Source organism: Podarcis cretensis (genome assembly GCF_951804945.1).
Source record: "Podarcis cretensis genome assembly, chromosome: 1".
Taxonomy (NCBI): Eukaryota; Metazoa; Chordata; class Lepidosauria; order Squamata; family Lacertidae; genus Podarcis; species Podarcis cretensis.
The window spans coordinates 86,160,128-86,174,074 of record NC_137170.1 but is presented as its reverse complement, the minus strand read 5'-3'; the positions used below and the strand labels follow the sequence as shown (position 1 = coordinate 86,174,074).

Sequence of the window (13,947 nt, the reverse complement as noted above, 5' to 3'; positions counted from 1 at the left end):
GTGCCCCCTCGGCAATGAGACCGTGAGGGAGGCCAGATCTGGGGTGGGTGTGATGGTACTTTTAGCATGAGAGAGGGAAGGATGGCTCCCAGAGAGCAGCAGGCAAGAGAAGTCCTTACTGAGGTATTTTGCAGGGAGAGAGAAAATAACATGAAGGATGGAATGGATTCTATTCATCACAGACCCAAAAGAGTCAGTGGTTTCTCCAGGAGTCCTATCCTGCAGAAGAATAGGGTGCAAGTGTCAATTCTACCTATTTATATCGCTATAAATTTGAGCTGGTCTATGGCTTTTGAGTGGGGACGCAGGTGGCGCTGTGGGTTAAAGCCTCAGCGCCTAGGGCTTGCCAATCGAAGGTCGGCGGTTCGAATCCCTGCGGCGGGGTGCACTCCCGCTGCTCGGTCCCAGCGCCTGCCAACCTAGCAGTTCGAAAGCACCTCCGGGTGCAAGTAGATAAATAGGGACCGCTTACCAGCGGGAAGTGTTGGCGGGATGCAGAGAAACCTGTGGCCGTGAACAAAGCTAGGAGGATTGTGGAGCGCACGGTGGCTCGTAGAGTGGCCGCATGGGGCGGTCGGGTCATTCAGCACCCATGCATACGGTTTGACAAGGAAATGCTTTATCGCTGGGATGGCGTGCATCTATCTGATGCTGGCAATGATATTTGGTTGGCAGATATTTTGCAAGGCGTTAGGGATTGGTTACAGGTCTGAGGGTATTGGCGGCGAGCCGGCTTGCGGCTCGGTGGCGGTAGGCATTGGCCGGGGTATTATCATGCAGATGAGGTTGGGGGGGAGGAACGCCATCACCTCCCCCAATGCTTGAAGGGTAGTTCGTTAAAGGACTCCGAGGGGCGACGCCTCGTCCGAAACCTACGGAGGCTAGGGCCTAAAGCGCGCCCCCGAGCGGTAACCCCTCGGGGAGCGCCTAGGGATATGCATCTCGGGTGGCTCCCCCTGTTGGTGTTTAACCCTTCCCGGTCAGACCGGATAGTCGGTTAGGGCCAATGCCTAAAGCCAATACCCTTCTTTCCTGTAATCAATAAAGTTGTGGCCATTTTCGCCCATTAACCTAAAACTCTGTGTCCGTTGTCTTCATTTATTCCACCTGTGGGGGGGAGGGAATAGCCACACAATGCCCCTTCCGATCTTCAGGAGGAGGGGGGGTTGTGGGATCATGACCCCGCCCACACTCGCTCTCGCGAGGCTGGCGTCAGCCTCGCGGGAGACAGGGATTCACCCAATTAGCATACCCTGTGGCGCCAGCCAATAGCCACACAATCCTATTCACACTTACCTTGACAGGGTCAGCCCTACCACTAGGTGGAGTGAGGCAGCTGCCTCAGACAGCAAATGCTAGAGGGACAGGGACTGGAGGTGAGGCGTTAGAAGACATAGTTGTGTTTGTTTGCCACATAGTTTGCCCTACACCCCCTCAGGTGCTGTGGAGGACGCTGTCCCATTGCCAGTGTTGAAGTAAAATTAAACTGGTTAGCTTCTATATGTGGAAATGAGGGAAGGCACTATCTTGTCCTTTGTTTCAAGTAGCAAAATGTCTTGGACCAGTCCTGTAGCTGGTAAGAACACAGACTCTTTCCTACATGACACTGTTACCCTACATGGAGATCTTCCACATGACATTGTTTTGTGCTTCCCAATCAAATGGTAGAAAATTCCACTAATGACTCAAATCTGTGGCTAGAAGACAATTCTTTTGCTAGGAGTGATAGTAGCTAAGAGCACAATGATGTTTCTCAATGGGAGCTCATGGTTGGTAGCTACCTAGAAATCTTGTTCCGTCATTTGAAGGAGATAGGAATCAGAACTTGAAGCAGGAGACTCAAAGCTAGTGGAGGGGATATTGTAAAGTGGGTGCATTTGTGTGTGAGGGAGAAGAAAAAGGCATTTGTGGAGTCTGGAGTGAGACAAAAAGAGAGCTATGCTTGCTGAATGTACTTTGGGGTGCAAGGCATCTTTCTCTGGCAGTGCTGCCCATGCAACTTCTCATTGCTCAAGGAAGTGAGGGAGCATGCAAGAGTGTTTAGAAATATCTGTTCATTAATAAGAAGGCAGAGCAGTTGTAAACAGTGTGAGCCCCAAAGCTGCATCCAGTTTTGGAACATCATCATCAGTGCTTTATTTCTGGGGGGGACGCAGGTGTACGCATACCCCTTAACATTTTGTGAATCTTTGTACTTTTGTCCATTTACTGTATTTATTTTCCTCGATTTGATCTATAAAATGGTGGTTTTCTTGAGTCAAAATGAGAGTACCCCAAACATTTTTTAAGAAAAAAAGCACTGACCATCATTATCCATGGACCTCAAACTGTCGACTAGACAGTATTATGTCTTATCCTTTGTCTAGGACTAGATTCTAGGGGGCTGGAGTGCACAACTCAGGGTGCTCCCAGGCAACATGATTACTGAGCATTCATCCTGATTTGTTTACAGGGTGGATAGGCAATGTCAGCTAGTTAATGAGTGGGCTTCTTTTGCAAAACCTCCCAATCAACTGGCATTGTGCAACCTGAATTTGCCACTACGTGATTGAATCCCACCTGAAAATAGCAATAGTCTGCAAATGTCCTGCAAGTGTGAACCCAACCACTCAGGCTGGGGTGATTTCATACTTAATCCCTAGCAATTATTCTTAATTTCTTAACCAGTTTGGGTTCTTTGACTCAGAACTTAAGACAGGGCAACATTTTGGTGTAGATGCAGTGTGGTCCATAGGTCACTGGCAATTGCAACAAGAAAATAATTCACCAGGCTCCAAACAGCTAGAGCTAAAGGTTAAATGTTCGCTTTCCAGCCTCACTGTGACTCTAACAGCTCAAGTACACTGAGGCGACAGGAGCTGTCCTGAGCTAAGAACCCATATTAATTTAAGTCCTCTGACGGGTAAGTGTTCTCAACTTCTGTTATTTTCCCACCGAACATCGTGAAGGCCAAGAGCTTACTCTGGATAGCAGGACTGTGTTCATTTACATTTTTCCATAAACTTTGGTAAACTAAATCATCTTATGGGGCACAAATGTTTCCTATTCTTCTCATAAGCCCTTCTTCCAGATATCTTTGGATTTCCTCAGAGTTGTCCTTCTGCCAGTTCTGCGAAGTCTTCACAAGATACTTGCAAGTTTGTGGACTCTCCAGCTGCAGGTATGTGGATTTGTACAGATTAGAAACTGGCAGCCAAATAATGAGCTGCTTAATTCAAATTAATATGGGACATTTAGTACTATGGCCCTTCTCACCCTCTTAGGGTTGTTTGGTCACAATGCTGAAGTGACGGTGGAAACCACAACTGGAAGAGTTGCCCTCCTATTTCATTCATAAATGGTAGCATAAATGCTGTCTGATCTAGACTCCAGTCTACAAACTGTGCTCTCTTGCCAGCTTCCTCCTTGCCCACAGTGTACAGCTCCTCCTATCTGTATGTCTTACGTATAACTTTGCTCAGTCCTACATGGCTCTTTCTTTCTCCAATTGCACCCAGCCATTGTTTTCTCAACTTTCTGCTTTTCAGGTCACTTCCTACTTTAAGAATGGGGAACATGTGGCCCTGCAGATGCTTTTGGAGCTCCTTTCAGGCCCAGCCAGCATGGCTAATGATCAAGGGTGATAGGAGTTGAAATCCAATTATAGAGCCATAAAAGATGGGCAAAAGCAGTGCTTTTTTCTAAAATAAAAATGTTTAGGGGTACTCTTCCTACTCGTATTGAAATACTGCCCCTCAATGAGGCCAAACTTAAATTCACAAAATGTTTAGGGGGGTGCGTACCCCTGCGTGCCCCCCACCGAAAAAAGCACAACACAGTACGCTGTGCCGATGTAGGTCGTGGTTGCTGCTTGCTGCTTTCCCTCCCCTTCGCCGTGACCCTTGTTGCCGACACCATCTTCCCCCCTCTCCTCTTGCTGCCTTCCACTACTTTTCTGCTGCTGCTCCTCTTCCCTCTGCCACTGCCTCCAGTGCAAGGACATCCTTGCAGCATCTTTGCAGCTCAGTATCACACTGCAAGGAAGAGGCCCTTCCTCAGAGCAAGGTATGGCAGTTATGGTAGTCACAGAGAGGGTGGTCACCACTGCCATTTTGCTACCACCATGGCAAACATTGTTGAAAGTTTGTGTCTGCTAAACTTTAAAGTTCAACGGAGGGCCAAGTGTCAGTGGTGCCTCAGTCACAATGCCTTGTGCTCTTTCTCTCTGCAGATCAGCTGTTCCTACCATCAGAGCATTATTTGCATTCAGCTTGGCCCTTTTGAGCATTGTAGCTGTTTTTCTACATTGACCCCTCTCAAGAGATTTAGTTGTATCTCATCGGTAGTATTCAACTAACTCCTTGCCCTGTTTTCTCCCAGTGGCTCCAATTTCCTTATCGTGTTCCCCTGAAGGCAGCCATTTCTGGATTTCTTCTGCTGCTGTTCCTAGAAAGAATCCTGGCTGCCACTTGCATCATCTGCTTCCTCTGTTTGCACCCCCTCAGAGGTTTCTAGCTGCAGATCAGCTAGCAGCCCTCCCACTTCTGGCAGGATGGATGCAGAGTAAAAATTGCCAGCCAACTTGAAGATGAAATCCCCAACAATACTGCAATCCTAGCTTTCTGCAGTTTCTCCATTATAGGTTGAAGCTCTGCTGCTGTCCCAGGGTTTCAAAAATAGATCTTAACACGCTGAACTTTCACTTCCTCATGTTTCAGCACGTGGAAATTGTGCAACGTCTTAAGCACAGCTTCTTTAATTGTAAACCTCTTAAATCTTATCACTAGATCTCTCACTTCACCGCTGTTTGGCTCCCTTGGACTAGGGCCCCATAAGCTTGTTCAGTGTCCTGCCAGGTCACTTCTACTGGCAATTTCAAGTCCTGGAACCAGTGCAATATAAATGACGCGAGGCCCTCCCATTCCTCTCTCCAGAAGGCCCAGATCTGAACATAAGATTTTACCCTGCATGTTCTCCTGCTTCTCCAGGCATAATTGTAAGTCTCTAGCTGCCATTTTCAATTTCAGCAGCTAGCTCTTTTCGGAGCATTTTAAGGTAAGCTAGAATTTCCCCTTTGCTGAACTTGGCCCCATCATGCACCATGTCAGCATCTTGGTGACACTGACAGGGCCCATTTTTCCTGTTGTTTTAGTTGGGAAAACAGAGGATTTGAAGCTTCCCACTGGAAATATATAAAAAAGAGAAGGGTCAAAGATGCTGAAGAGTATTATTGTTATTGTTATTGTTATTATTGTTGTTGTTGTTGTTGTTAAAATGCCCCATGTGTTCAGCCCCAAAAGGCCTTCTTCAGGGGCTTTCCTGCAAAACAATAGGTCCACATGTGAATTAACCATAGTTACATTTTGTTTTATACATGTTTTATTAATTGTGTGGTCCTATCTTTCTGTAAAAGAAAAAAAGATGTTATAGATATTGTTTGTAAACTTGCATCCGTATCAATTAGCATATGCAAATAAATGTCTTTTTATTTTTATTTTTTTCCTTTTTGCTGGTGTTGCATGTCCTCATTTTAGTGGTGTGCTGAGTGGCCACTCTAACTGAAACTTATCTCTGCTATTTCACTGTTTAACCTGGCAGGCAGAAGGAGCAAGGGGTCTACATTGCAGCTTCCATTCACCTGTCCACCTCTGTGCAGTCCTATAGAAGAGTCACAGTCTTGTCTTCATAGAATTGTAGAGCTGGAAGGGTCCATGAGGGTCATCTAGTCCAACCCCCTGCAGTGCAGGACTCTTTTGCCCGACGTGAGTCTTGAGCCCACAACCCTGAGATTATCTGAAGGAGCGTCTCCTCCCCCATCATTCTGCCCGGACACTGAGGTCCAGCACCGAGGGCCTTCTGGCGGTTCCCTCACTGCGAGAGGCCAAGTTACAGGGAACCAGGCAGAGGGCCTTCTCGGTAGTGGCGCCCACCCTGTGGAACGCCCTCCCATCAGATGTCAAAGCGATAAACAACTACCTGACATTCAGAAGACATCTGAAGGCAGCCCTGTTCAGGGAAGTTTTTAATATGTGACATTTTAGTGTATTTTTCATCTTCGTTGGAAGCCGCCCAGAGTGGCTCGGGAAACCCAGCCAGATGGGCGGGGTACAAATAATAAATTATTATTATTATTATTATTAGTATTATTATTATAAAAGACTTCTGCTCTACCAACGGAGCTTTCCAGCAGCTAGGATTCAGGAGGCGCACACATCAGCTGTCTAGCTCCCTCCCATGAAGTCTGTCTTCATGGTTAGAATCAGGCAGGCGCACTGGCAGACAGAAAGGCATATTGCAAAACAAAAACAAAAAAATCCCAACAACAGAGATGCTGCAGAGGCAACAACCTATGGCATTTTGGTGCCTGAGGCAGAAAATCCATAGTGTGCACAGCAACAATCACAAGCAACCATGCCATGTTTGAAAGAGAAGGGGATGGCAAAGGTTTTCCCCTAGAGGTGGTGGTAACTGTGGAAGGGATAGCCTCTGTAGCAGACGGCAAATTTAAGTGGGCATCAGATTCCAAGGAGAACCCCTGCACCCCATGGTACTCCACAACCAGCCAACTCATAGCTCCATATGCTGCCTCCAAATGTCTCCTGGTCCTTTCGTCTACTTCTTTTAATTTTTGCAATTTATTTTTAATTTCAAGTAACGAAACATATCCGTACAAAGATTACAGAGCTTAGTAGCTGTACAGAAAAGAATGCAAAATAGCGGCTGATGGTTGTAGTTTTAGACGTTCCAAGAAAGGCAATCAAACGAAAGTGTCTCTCCATAAGGTTCAAGGAGTTGATGGAGGGTGAAAACTATGTCCAATTGTCTTAACAAAGCCTCTCTCTGATCCTTTCCTAATTGAAAGCTGGTGACAAACTGCTTCTTGGCCCCTCAGCTTAGATATGAGGAATGTCGTGTTCCCAAATGCTCCTGGGTGTTGCATTCTAAAGGCTGCCAGATTCCCAACTATCAGAAAAACATATTGTTATTAATGACTACAGCAGTTCTTTTGTTAACGTCCCTGGCCGCTCATCAGCTGGGCGTTCCCCATTATCAAGATGTCCAAATTCATGATGTTATGAGAGATGAAACTTGAGAACATGAGTGCTTCTCCCTCCTCCCTATTTTTTATTATTTAAATCTCATAATAATTAAAGTCATGTGGGTGGGTGTGCACTTGTATTTTAAACAGGAGATTTGTGGTTTTTTGCATATGCATACCAATAACATGCAAACCATTTAAATGTTTGAGATAATAGTCACTTTAGATGCAAACTCCCTCTGCTGGTCTCTCCAAATAGCACCTATGCTTTCGAGTCATGCCAGGGTGAAGGAAGGTTGCCAAGGCCTGATGAGGTGGAGAAATGGAAGTAGCAGAAAGTTAACTATTTGAAGACACTGCAGGATGCATGAGGCTTTGAAAGTCCTGGACTGGCTTCAGAAAATGGGAATTGGGAGCACGGTATTACAGTGGTCCCAATCCTGCCTTCAGAACCAAGTCCAGAGAGTAGCATTGGGAGAGTGCCCCCTGGTGGCTCTTATGGGGGTGCTGCAGGGGACTGTCTTATCTCCACTGCTGTTTAATATCATTCTGCATGAAGTCGCTGGGAGTGGTCATTAGGAGTTTGGGAGCAAGGTGCTAATGGTTATTTCTCCTTAATCATTGAATCAAAAGAGGCTGCTGCGCAGTTCCTGGGCCATTGCCTGGATGCAGCTGTGAAATGGATGAGCTAAAACAAGCTGAGCTTGTATCCTGGCAAGACAGAGGCGCTGGGGGTGAGTAGCTCCCATGTCTGAGAAATTGGTCAGTCGCCTACCCTGGATGGGGCTGCACTCCCTCTGAAGGAGCTGGTTCACAGTTTGGGGGGGGGGTTGCTTCTGGTCCAGCTTGGTCACAGGAGGCACTGTGGCTAGAAGTTCCTTTGGCCAGCTGCGACTGATTCAACAGCAACAGTCATTCCTGGACTGGGAAAGCCTTGCCACAGTAGTTCATGAATTTTCAATGCTGTGGATTTACTGCAATGTACTCTATGTGGGGTTCCCCCTTGCTTGATCCGGAAACTGCAGTTAGTACAAAATGCTGCAGCATGATTGCTGGCAGGAGTGAGGCCTTGTCAGCATATAACACCTGTTCTCAGAGATTTGCACTGGTTGCTGATTTGCTGCCGAGCCAAGTTTAAGGTGTCACTGTTAGGATATAAAGCCCTTAAGAACTGGGGACCGGTTTATGTATGAGATCACCTTACCCTCCACGTGCCCCCTCGGCCATTTCGATTGGCGAAATTGGCACTACATAATAGGTGCCACATAATACCTGTTCTGTATTTGTAAGAACTCAATCATTTAGTGTGGCAGCTCCTACACTTTGGAACTCCCTGCCTCTTGAGATCAAGAGGGATCTTCATCGCACTCTTTTTGGTGCCTGCTAGATACATTCTTGTTTAGGCAAGCCCACCCTGATGCTTAGGAAGTAATTTTAATCTGTTTTAGGATTTTAACGTCTGTATGTTTTAAAATAGGGTTGAAATTTTACCGTTTTATCTTTTGTAAACCGCTTTGAATTTTTTTTTACAATCAAGCAGCATATAAATGTTATGACAAACAAAGGCGTTGCAGAAGTGTCTATTAAGGAGGGCTTTGGGGGACAGAAATGGTTTGGCTTGGTGCAAATGGAGGGAATTCTTTTCTCTGATGTTTCCAAAAGGGCAACAGTCATTTCTTGGCTTTCTTTCTCCTAACAGGGGCCAAAACTACCGCAGTCATGGCGGAACTTCAACGTCTTCCCTCCTTGAAACGAGTGGCTGTTTCTGGGGGCACTCATGGGAATGAGATGTCGGGAGTTTACCTGGCCAAGCACTGGCTCAGGGACCCCTCTGAGTTGCAACGCGGCACCTTCCAAGCTACGCCCTTCCTGGGCAACCCACGGGCAGTTGAGCAATGTGTGCGCTACATTGGGAGGGATCTTAATCGGGCTTTCCTCAATGAATTTCTCACGTGAGTCTGTGACCCTGTGTGTTGCTCTGCAGAGCTTCCCTAGGAAAGGCAAGGGTTATGCCACTCCTGCTACTGGGGAAGAGCAACTGCTTTGGTTTGCGTTCCTCTCAGCTAGATCTGAGGATGTGGTGGAGTGCTAAATCATCACTCAAGGCTGGATTTTGCTGCATAAGGCTGGGGTGGAGAACATTTGGCTCTCTTGATGTTTCTGAACTGCAACTCCTCTCATCCCAGGCCATTGACCAGGCTCGCTAGGGCTGATGGGAGTTGTAGTTCAGAAACATCTGGAAGACCTCCATGGGAAAATGTCATCTCACCTTCAGTCCTGGTTGAAATCCCTCTTTTGGCCCAGGAATCTGCCAATTTGTCATCACCTTTGTTTTGCTCATCTGTTTCTTAGCTCCAAGGACTCTGACATAGACCACTATGAAGTTCAACGTGCTCAGGAGATCAACCAGAGTTTTGGACCCAGGGGTTCATCTCAGGCCTATGACTTTATGTTTGACCTACATAACACCACAGCCAACATGGGCGCCTGCCTTTTCGTGGCCACTGAGCACTGCCTGTTGCCCATGCACATGTGTCACTACATTCAGGTAAGCCCATGATCCTGGGATCTCCTGAAAATCTCATTTCTCCAGCTTTTTCAGGGAAGTAAAGCTGAAGTTTCCCCTTAAAAGCTACTTCTGTTCTTTTCTCCACAGAAGCATTATTCAGTGGGGCCCTGCACCATCTTCCTTTATCAGAAGCCAGGAGAGGAGACTCTTTACCTCACTTCAGTGGCCAAAGCTGGAATGGGTAGGGAGTGATAATCAGCCTGGGCATTCCTGATGGCAGAGAACTGAAATATACTCAGAGTCGCAAAGTGATTTCATGCTCTTTATTCAGCTCATAGTGGTGAGGAGGAATGAATGAAAGTCCCCTCAAAGTATCTGCTTTATATACATTATTTACACAATGGGCTGCACATGATTGGCTAATTCCAGAATTCTACTGTAAGCCAATCAGGTTGTGGATTCACTTCTATCTGGAGCATGATTGGGTGGTTCCTGCCAACCAATCCTACTGCTGCATTGTTCTAGGACCAATCAGACTGCTGCATTCTGAATCCTATTGTTCTAGGACCAATCAGACTGCTGCATTTTGGATCCTATTGTTCTAGGACCAATCAGACTGCTGCAGTTTGGATCCTATTCAACTCAGTACATAACAAGAACTATCCGTTCTAGGTCAACTTTGACAGGAGGGGCAGGGCCACTCACCTGTCAGTCATCGTATAATTGTGTATCATGCTCCCCAGAGGAGCTCAGGGTAGGAGACATGTTTTCCCTCCCCTTTACACTCACAATAACCCTGGGAGGAAGAATAAGCTAAGAGGCAGTGAGTGGTCCAAGACCTTCCAATACGTTTTGTGGGTGAGGGGGGGATTTGAACCCAGGCTACTGTCCTCCAAATCCAACACTCTCAACAACGATGCTATACCACACTGGTTCTGATACTGACCAGGGCTAGGGTGGAAATGTGTTTCATATAGGTGTACTAACAGCAGGTGTTTGACCCAAAGGTAATGGCATGCTGTGCTTAAAAAATTACCAAAGCAAGGGAGTGAAATGCACAGGATCAGACCACCGCTGTGCCAGTTATGCAAAAGGCTTTTAGGAAGCTCATGCTTTACGTAAGATAGGCAGAGGGACTCTGCTGGGATAATTCCATAATCACTTCTCTGTTATTCCCCTGCAGGGTTAGAGCTGGGTCCTCAGCCCCAAGGAGTGGCGCGAGCAGACTGCCTTGCTCAGATGAGATCCATCATGGCCTGTGCTCTGGACTTCATTGAGCTTTTCAACAAAGGTGACCTATCCCATCATTCCTCGTTCTGTACTGATTCTTGGGATTTGGAGCTGGGCAAAATCAGAGGTGGGAACTCTTTTCACCCTCAGGGACTGCATTCCCTCACTAGGAGCCTCCTCCTAGGAGGCCTTGTGACAGTGGTGCCCAGGCCTAGAGACAAAAGTGGGTGGGGCAGAGCCAGTGGCAAAATGGGCGGAGCCATGGGTGAGAGACTTCCCTTTGCACAGTAGGTGCCATTCCAGCCATGCAAAGGTCAGAGGTTTTGACAAACACACTCCTCTTCATCTTCCATCCGGCCAAGTGAGAGGCATTGTTGCTGCTGAAGGGCAAATTCCAGCCAGGCAAAAGCACCTGATGAAATCTCAGAGCAGGGCCTGTGTGGTCTAGGGAAGGGGTATGGTCTGGGGAGAGGCATGAGGGCCTGATAAAGATCCCCTAAAGGTAAAGGTACCCCTGCCCATACGGGCCAGTCTTGACAGACTCTGGGGTTGTGCGCCCATCTCACTTAAGAGGCCAGGGGCCAGCGCTGTCCGGAGACACTTCCGGGTCACGTGGCCAGCGTGACAAAGCTGCATCTGGCGAGCCAGAGCCGCACACGGAAACGCCGTTTACCTTCCCGCTGGTAAGCGGTCCCTATTTATCTACTTGCACCCGGAGGTGCTTTCGAACTGCTAGGTTGGCAGGCGCTGGGACCGAGCAGCGGGAGCGCACCCCGCCGCAGGGATTCGAACCGCCGACCTTTCGATCGGCAAGTCCTAGGCGCTGAGGCTTTAACCCACAGCGCCACCTGCGTCCCTACAAAGATCCCCTAGGAAGCCACATTTGGCCTCCACCCTTGAGCTAAATGGATGTGACTGGCATGGGTCCAAGAGCTTTTCTTTTGCCTTGCTGTTTTCCCTGGGAAACCTTCTGTTTATTGCTGAATCAGAACAAATGTCAATAGGGTTTTCTGCAAATTGACGCTTGTTCTGATTCAGCAGTAAACAGCGAGTTTTCCCAGAGAAGGTGACAGGACCAAAAAACCCACAAAACCCTCTCAGAGAAATCACAGGAAAAACAGAAGAAATTGAAGGACAAAGGAAAGTGTGAGTGAGCCCTTCGATAGTTGGCGTTGCCTTTTTAGTTTTAGTGGTGAATGTTGACAGTCTTTCCCCTCCTACGCACACATTTTTCTCTTGTGAGTATATAGACAGAAGTAGATAGTGTGTGTCTGGCCTATCAAACAACCATCATACATTACTCAGAAATCATTCTGATGATATAATTCATGTTTTATGATATATACTTCCACTGTGTGATTTATGATATCCATCTATTAAAAAGCTCTGTTGTTGTTTTTAAATGAATTTTGGCATGAAGCCTTGACCAACGCTCAGGTGCCACTTGCCACATAGTGATTGTGGATCAGGAGTGGGGTGGGGACCCCACATTTTCTTCTGCCCTAATGGACCATTAGGGATGCGGGTGGTGGCGCTGTGGGTTAAACCACAGAGCCTAGGACTTGCTGATCAGAAGGTCGGCGGTTCGAATCCCCGTGACAGGGTGAGCACCCGTTGCTCGGTCCCTGCTCCTGCCAACCTAGCAGTTCGAAAGCACCTCAAAGTGCAAGTAGATAAATAGGCACCACTCTGGTGGGAAGGTAAACGGCATTTTTGTTTGCTGCTCTGGTTCGCTAGAAGCAGCTTAGTTATGCTGGCCACATGACCCGGAAGCTGTACGTCGCCTCCCTCGGCCAATAAAGCGAGATGAGCGCTGCAACCCCTCAGTCGGTCACGACTGGACCTAATGGTCAGGGGTCCCTCTACCTTTACTTTAATGGACCATTGGCCATTAAGTGAGGCACTCTCCCTTTCTATGGTCTGGATGTCTTTCCATCTCCTCTTGTCAGGCACATTGTTCCCAGCCTTTGAGACTGAAGCATACAAGGTGGTTGAACGTGTGGACTTTCCCCGCTATCCTGATGGCGAGATCTCTGCTGTGATACATCCCAATCTGCAGGTGAGTATGGAGGGAAAAGGAAAGAAGGGGGAGCAGGCTCCTCTCCCCCCCTTTCTGTGTGTGTAAAAAATGTAATCTGTATGCATCTTTGTAGCAGCTGCTGCTTCTCCTACACCAAACTTGGCTCTACAGATCTTGTTGGCCTACAACTCCCATCATCCCTAGCTAACAGGACCAGTGGTCAGGGATGATGGGAATTGTAGTCCCAAAACATCTGGAGGGCTGAGTTTGGCCATGCCTGTCCTACACAATGTGTTAAAGGACTAGGCTCCTACATCTTTTAAAAGTGTGTAGAAATGAGAATGTTGGTAGGTGTTACAAAAGAGAGGAACCTGCCAAACCTGCAACTGCCAAAATTCTTTCCCATGCACAATTGTTGTAAGTGTCTTAGCTGTCACTTTCTACTACATCTTATCACCCATCATCCTGCAGGCAGCAGTGTGGAAAAACCCTTGCTGCATCTATTCCAGCTTCTGTGAGAGTTGCTCTTGCCACTCCCATGCAGAGAAGATGTAGGAATGCTTGCTCCAGGTGATGCTTCTGTCTGTTCTGCCTTTAGCTTATAATCAAATCCTCTCTCTTTAGGATAAAGATTTCCAGCCCCTGAAGCCCGGGGACCCCATTTTCCAGACGCTCAGTGGAGATGTGATTCTGTATGAGGGAGACAGCATCACCTACCCAGCCTTCATCAATGAGGCAGCCTACTATGAGAAGAAAGTGGCCTTCGTCAAGATGGAGAAACGCACATTCGCCCAACCTGCACTGCAGAAGGAGCTTTAAATAAGTTACGTTTAATCCCGGGAACAAACCAGACATCACCAGAAGCCAGTTCAAATGAATACATTTTGTATCGTCTAAGAAGCCTCTGTAGTATCCCTCCCCTAGGCACCGTATATTTGCACAAAAACTAAAGAGTCCTTGTATAATTTCATAGTTTATTACTGGAGACAGCTCTATCTCGTGCTTATAGGATACGATAACATCATTCTCTAAAACAGTAGTTCATTGCCTTTTCATCCAAAGAATTTGCACTGGGCCAGTCCCCCTGCAAGTTTTATTGATTGCCTTTTAATATCTGTGGGGTGGAACTGTTCTGTTGGAGTGGATCACTGTGTTCTAATACGGTTAGAG

At 47.2% G+C, this 13,947-nt stretch overlaps 1 protein-coding gene across 7 annotated transcripts; it reads left to right on the top strand.

The window, feature by feature from the left end:
• Nucleotides 1-4,242: 4,242 nt before the first annotated feature.
• ACY3 (aminoacylase 3) lies at nucleotides 4,243-13,742 on the top strand. Of its 7 annotated transcripts, none has more exons than XM_079986097.1 (8): nucleotides 4,243-4,975; nucleotides 5,578-5,741; nucleotides 8,718-8,970; nucleotides 9,371-9,566; nucleotides 9,651-9,768; nucleotides 10,711-10,818; nucleotides 12,707-12,816; nucleotides 13,402-13,742. In XM_079986097.1, the coding sequence occupies exons 3-8, from the start codon at nucleotides 8,738-8,740 to the stop codon at nucleotides 13,594-13,596; spliced, it is 960 nt and encodes a 319-aa protein (XP_079842223.1). In that variant the 5' UTR covers nucleotides 4,243-4,975; nucleotides 5,578-5,741; nucleotides 8,718-8,737; the 3' UTR covers nucleotides 13,597-13,742. The 7 variants fall into 7 exon arrangements, with proteins under 7 accessions (XP_079842223.1, XP_079842222.1, XP_079842218.1 ...); XM_079986096.1 differs by having other exon boundaries at nucleotides 4,243-5,034; XM_079986092.1 differs by lacking the exon at nucleotides 5,578-5,741 and having other exon boundaries at nucleotides 9,675-9,768.
• The last annotated feature ends 205 nt before the right edge of the window (nucleotides 13,743-13,947 follow it).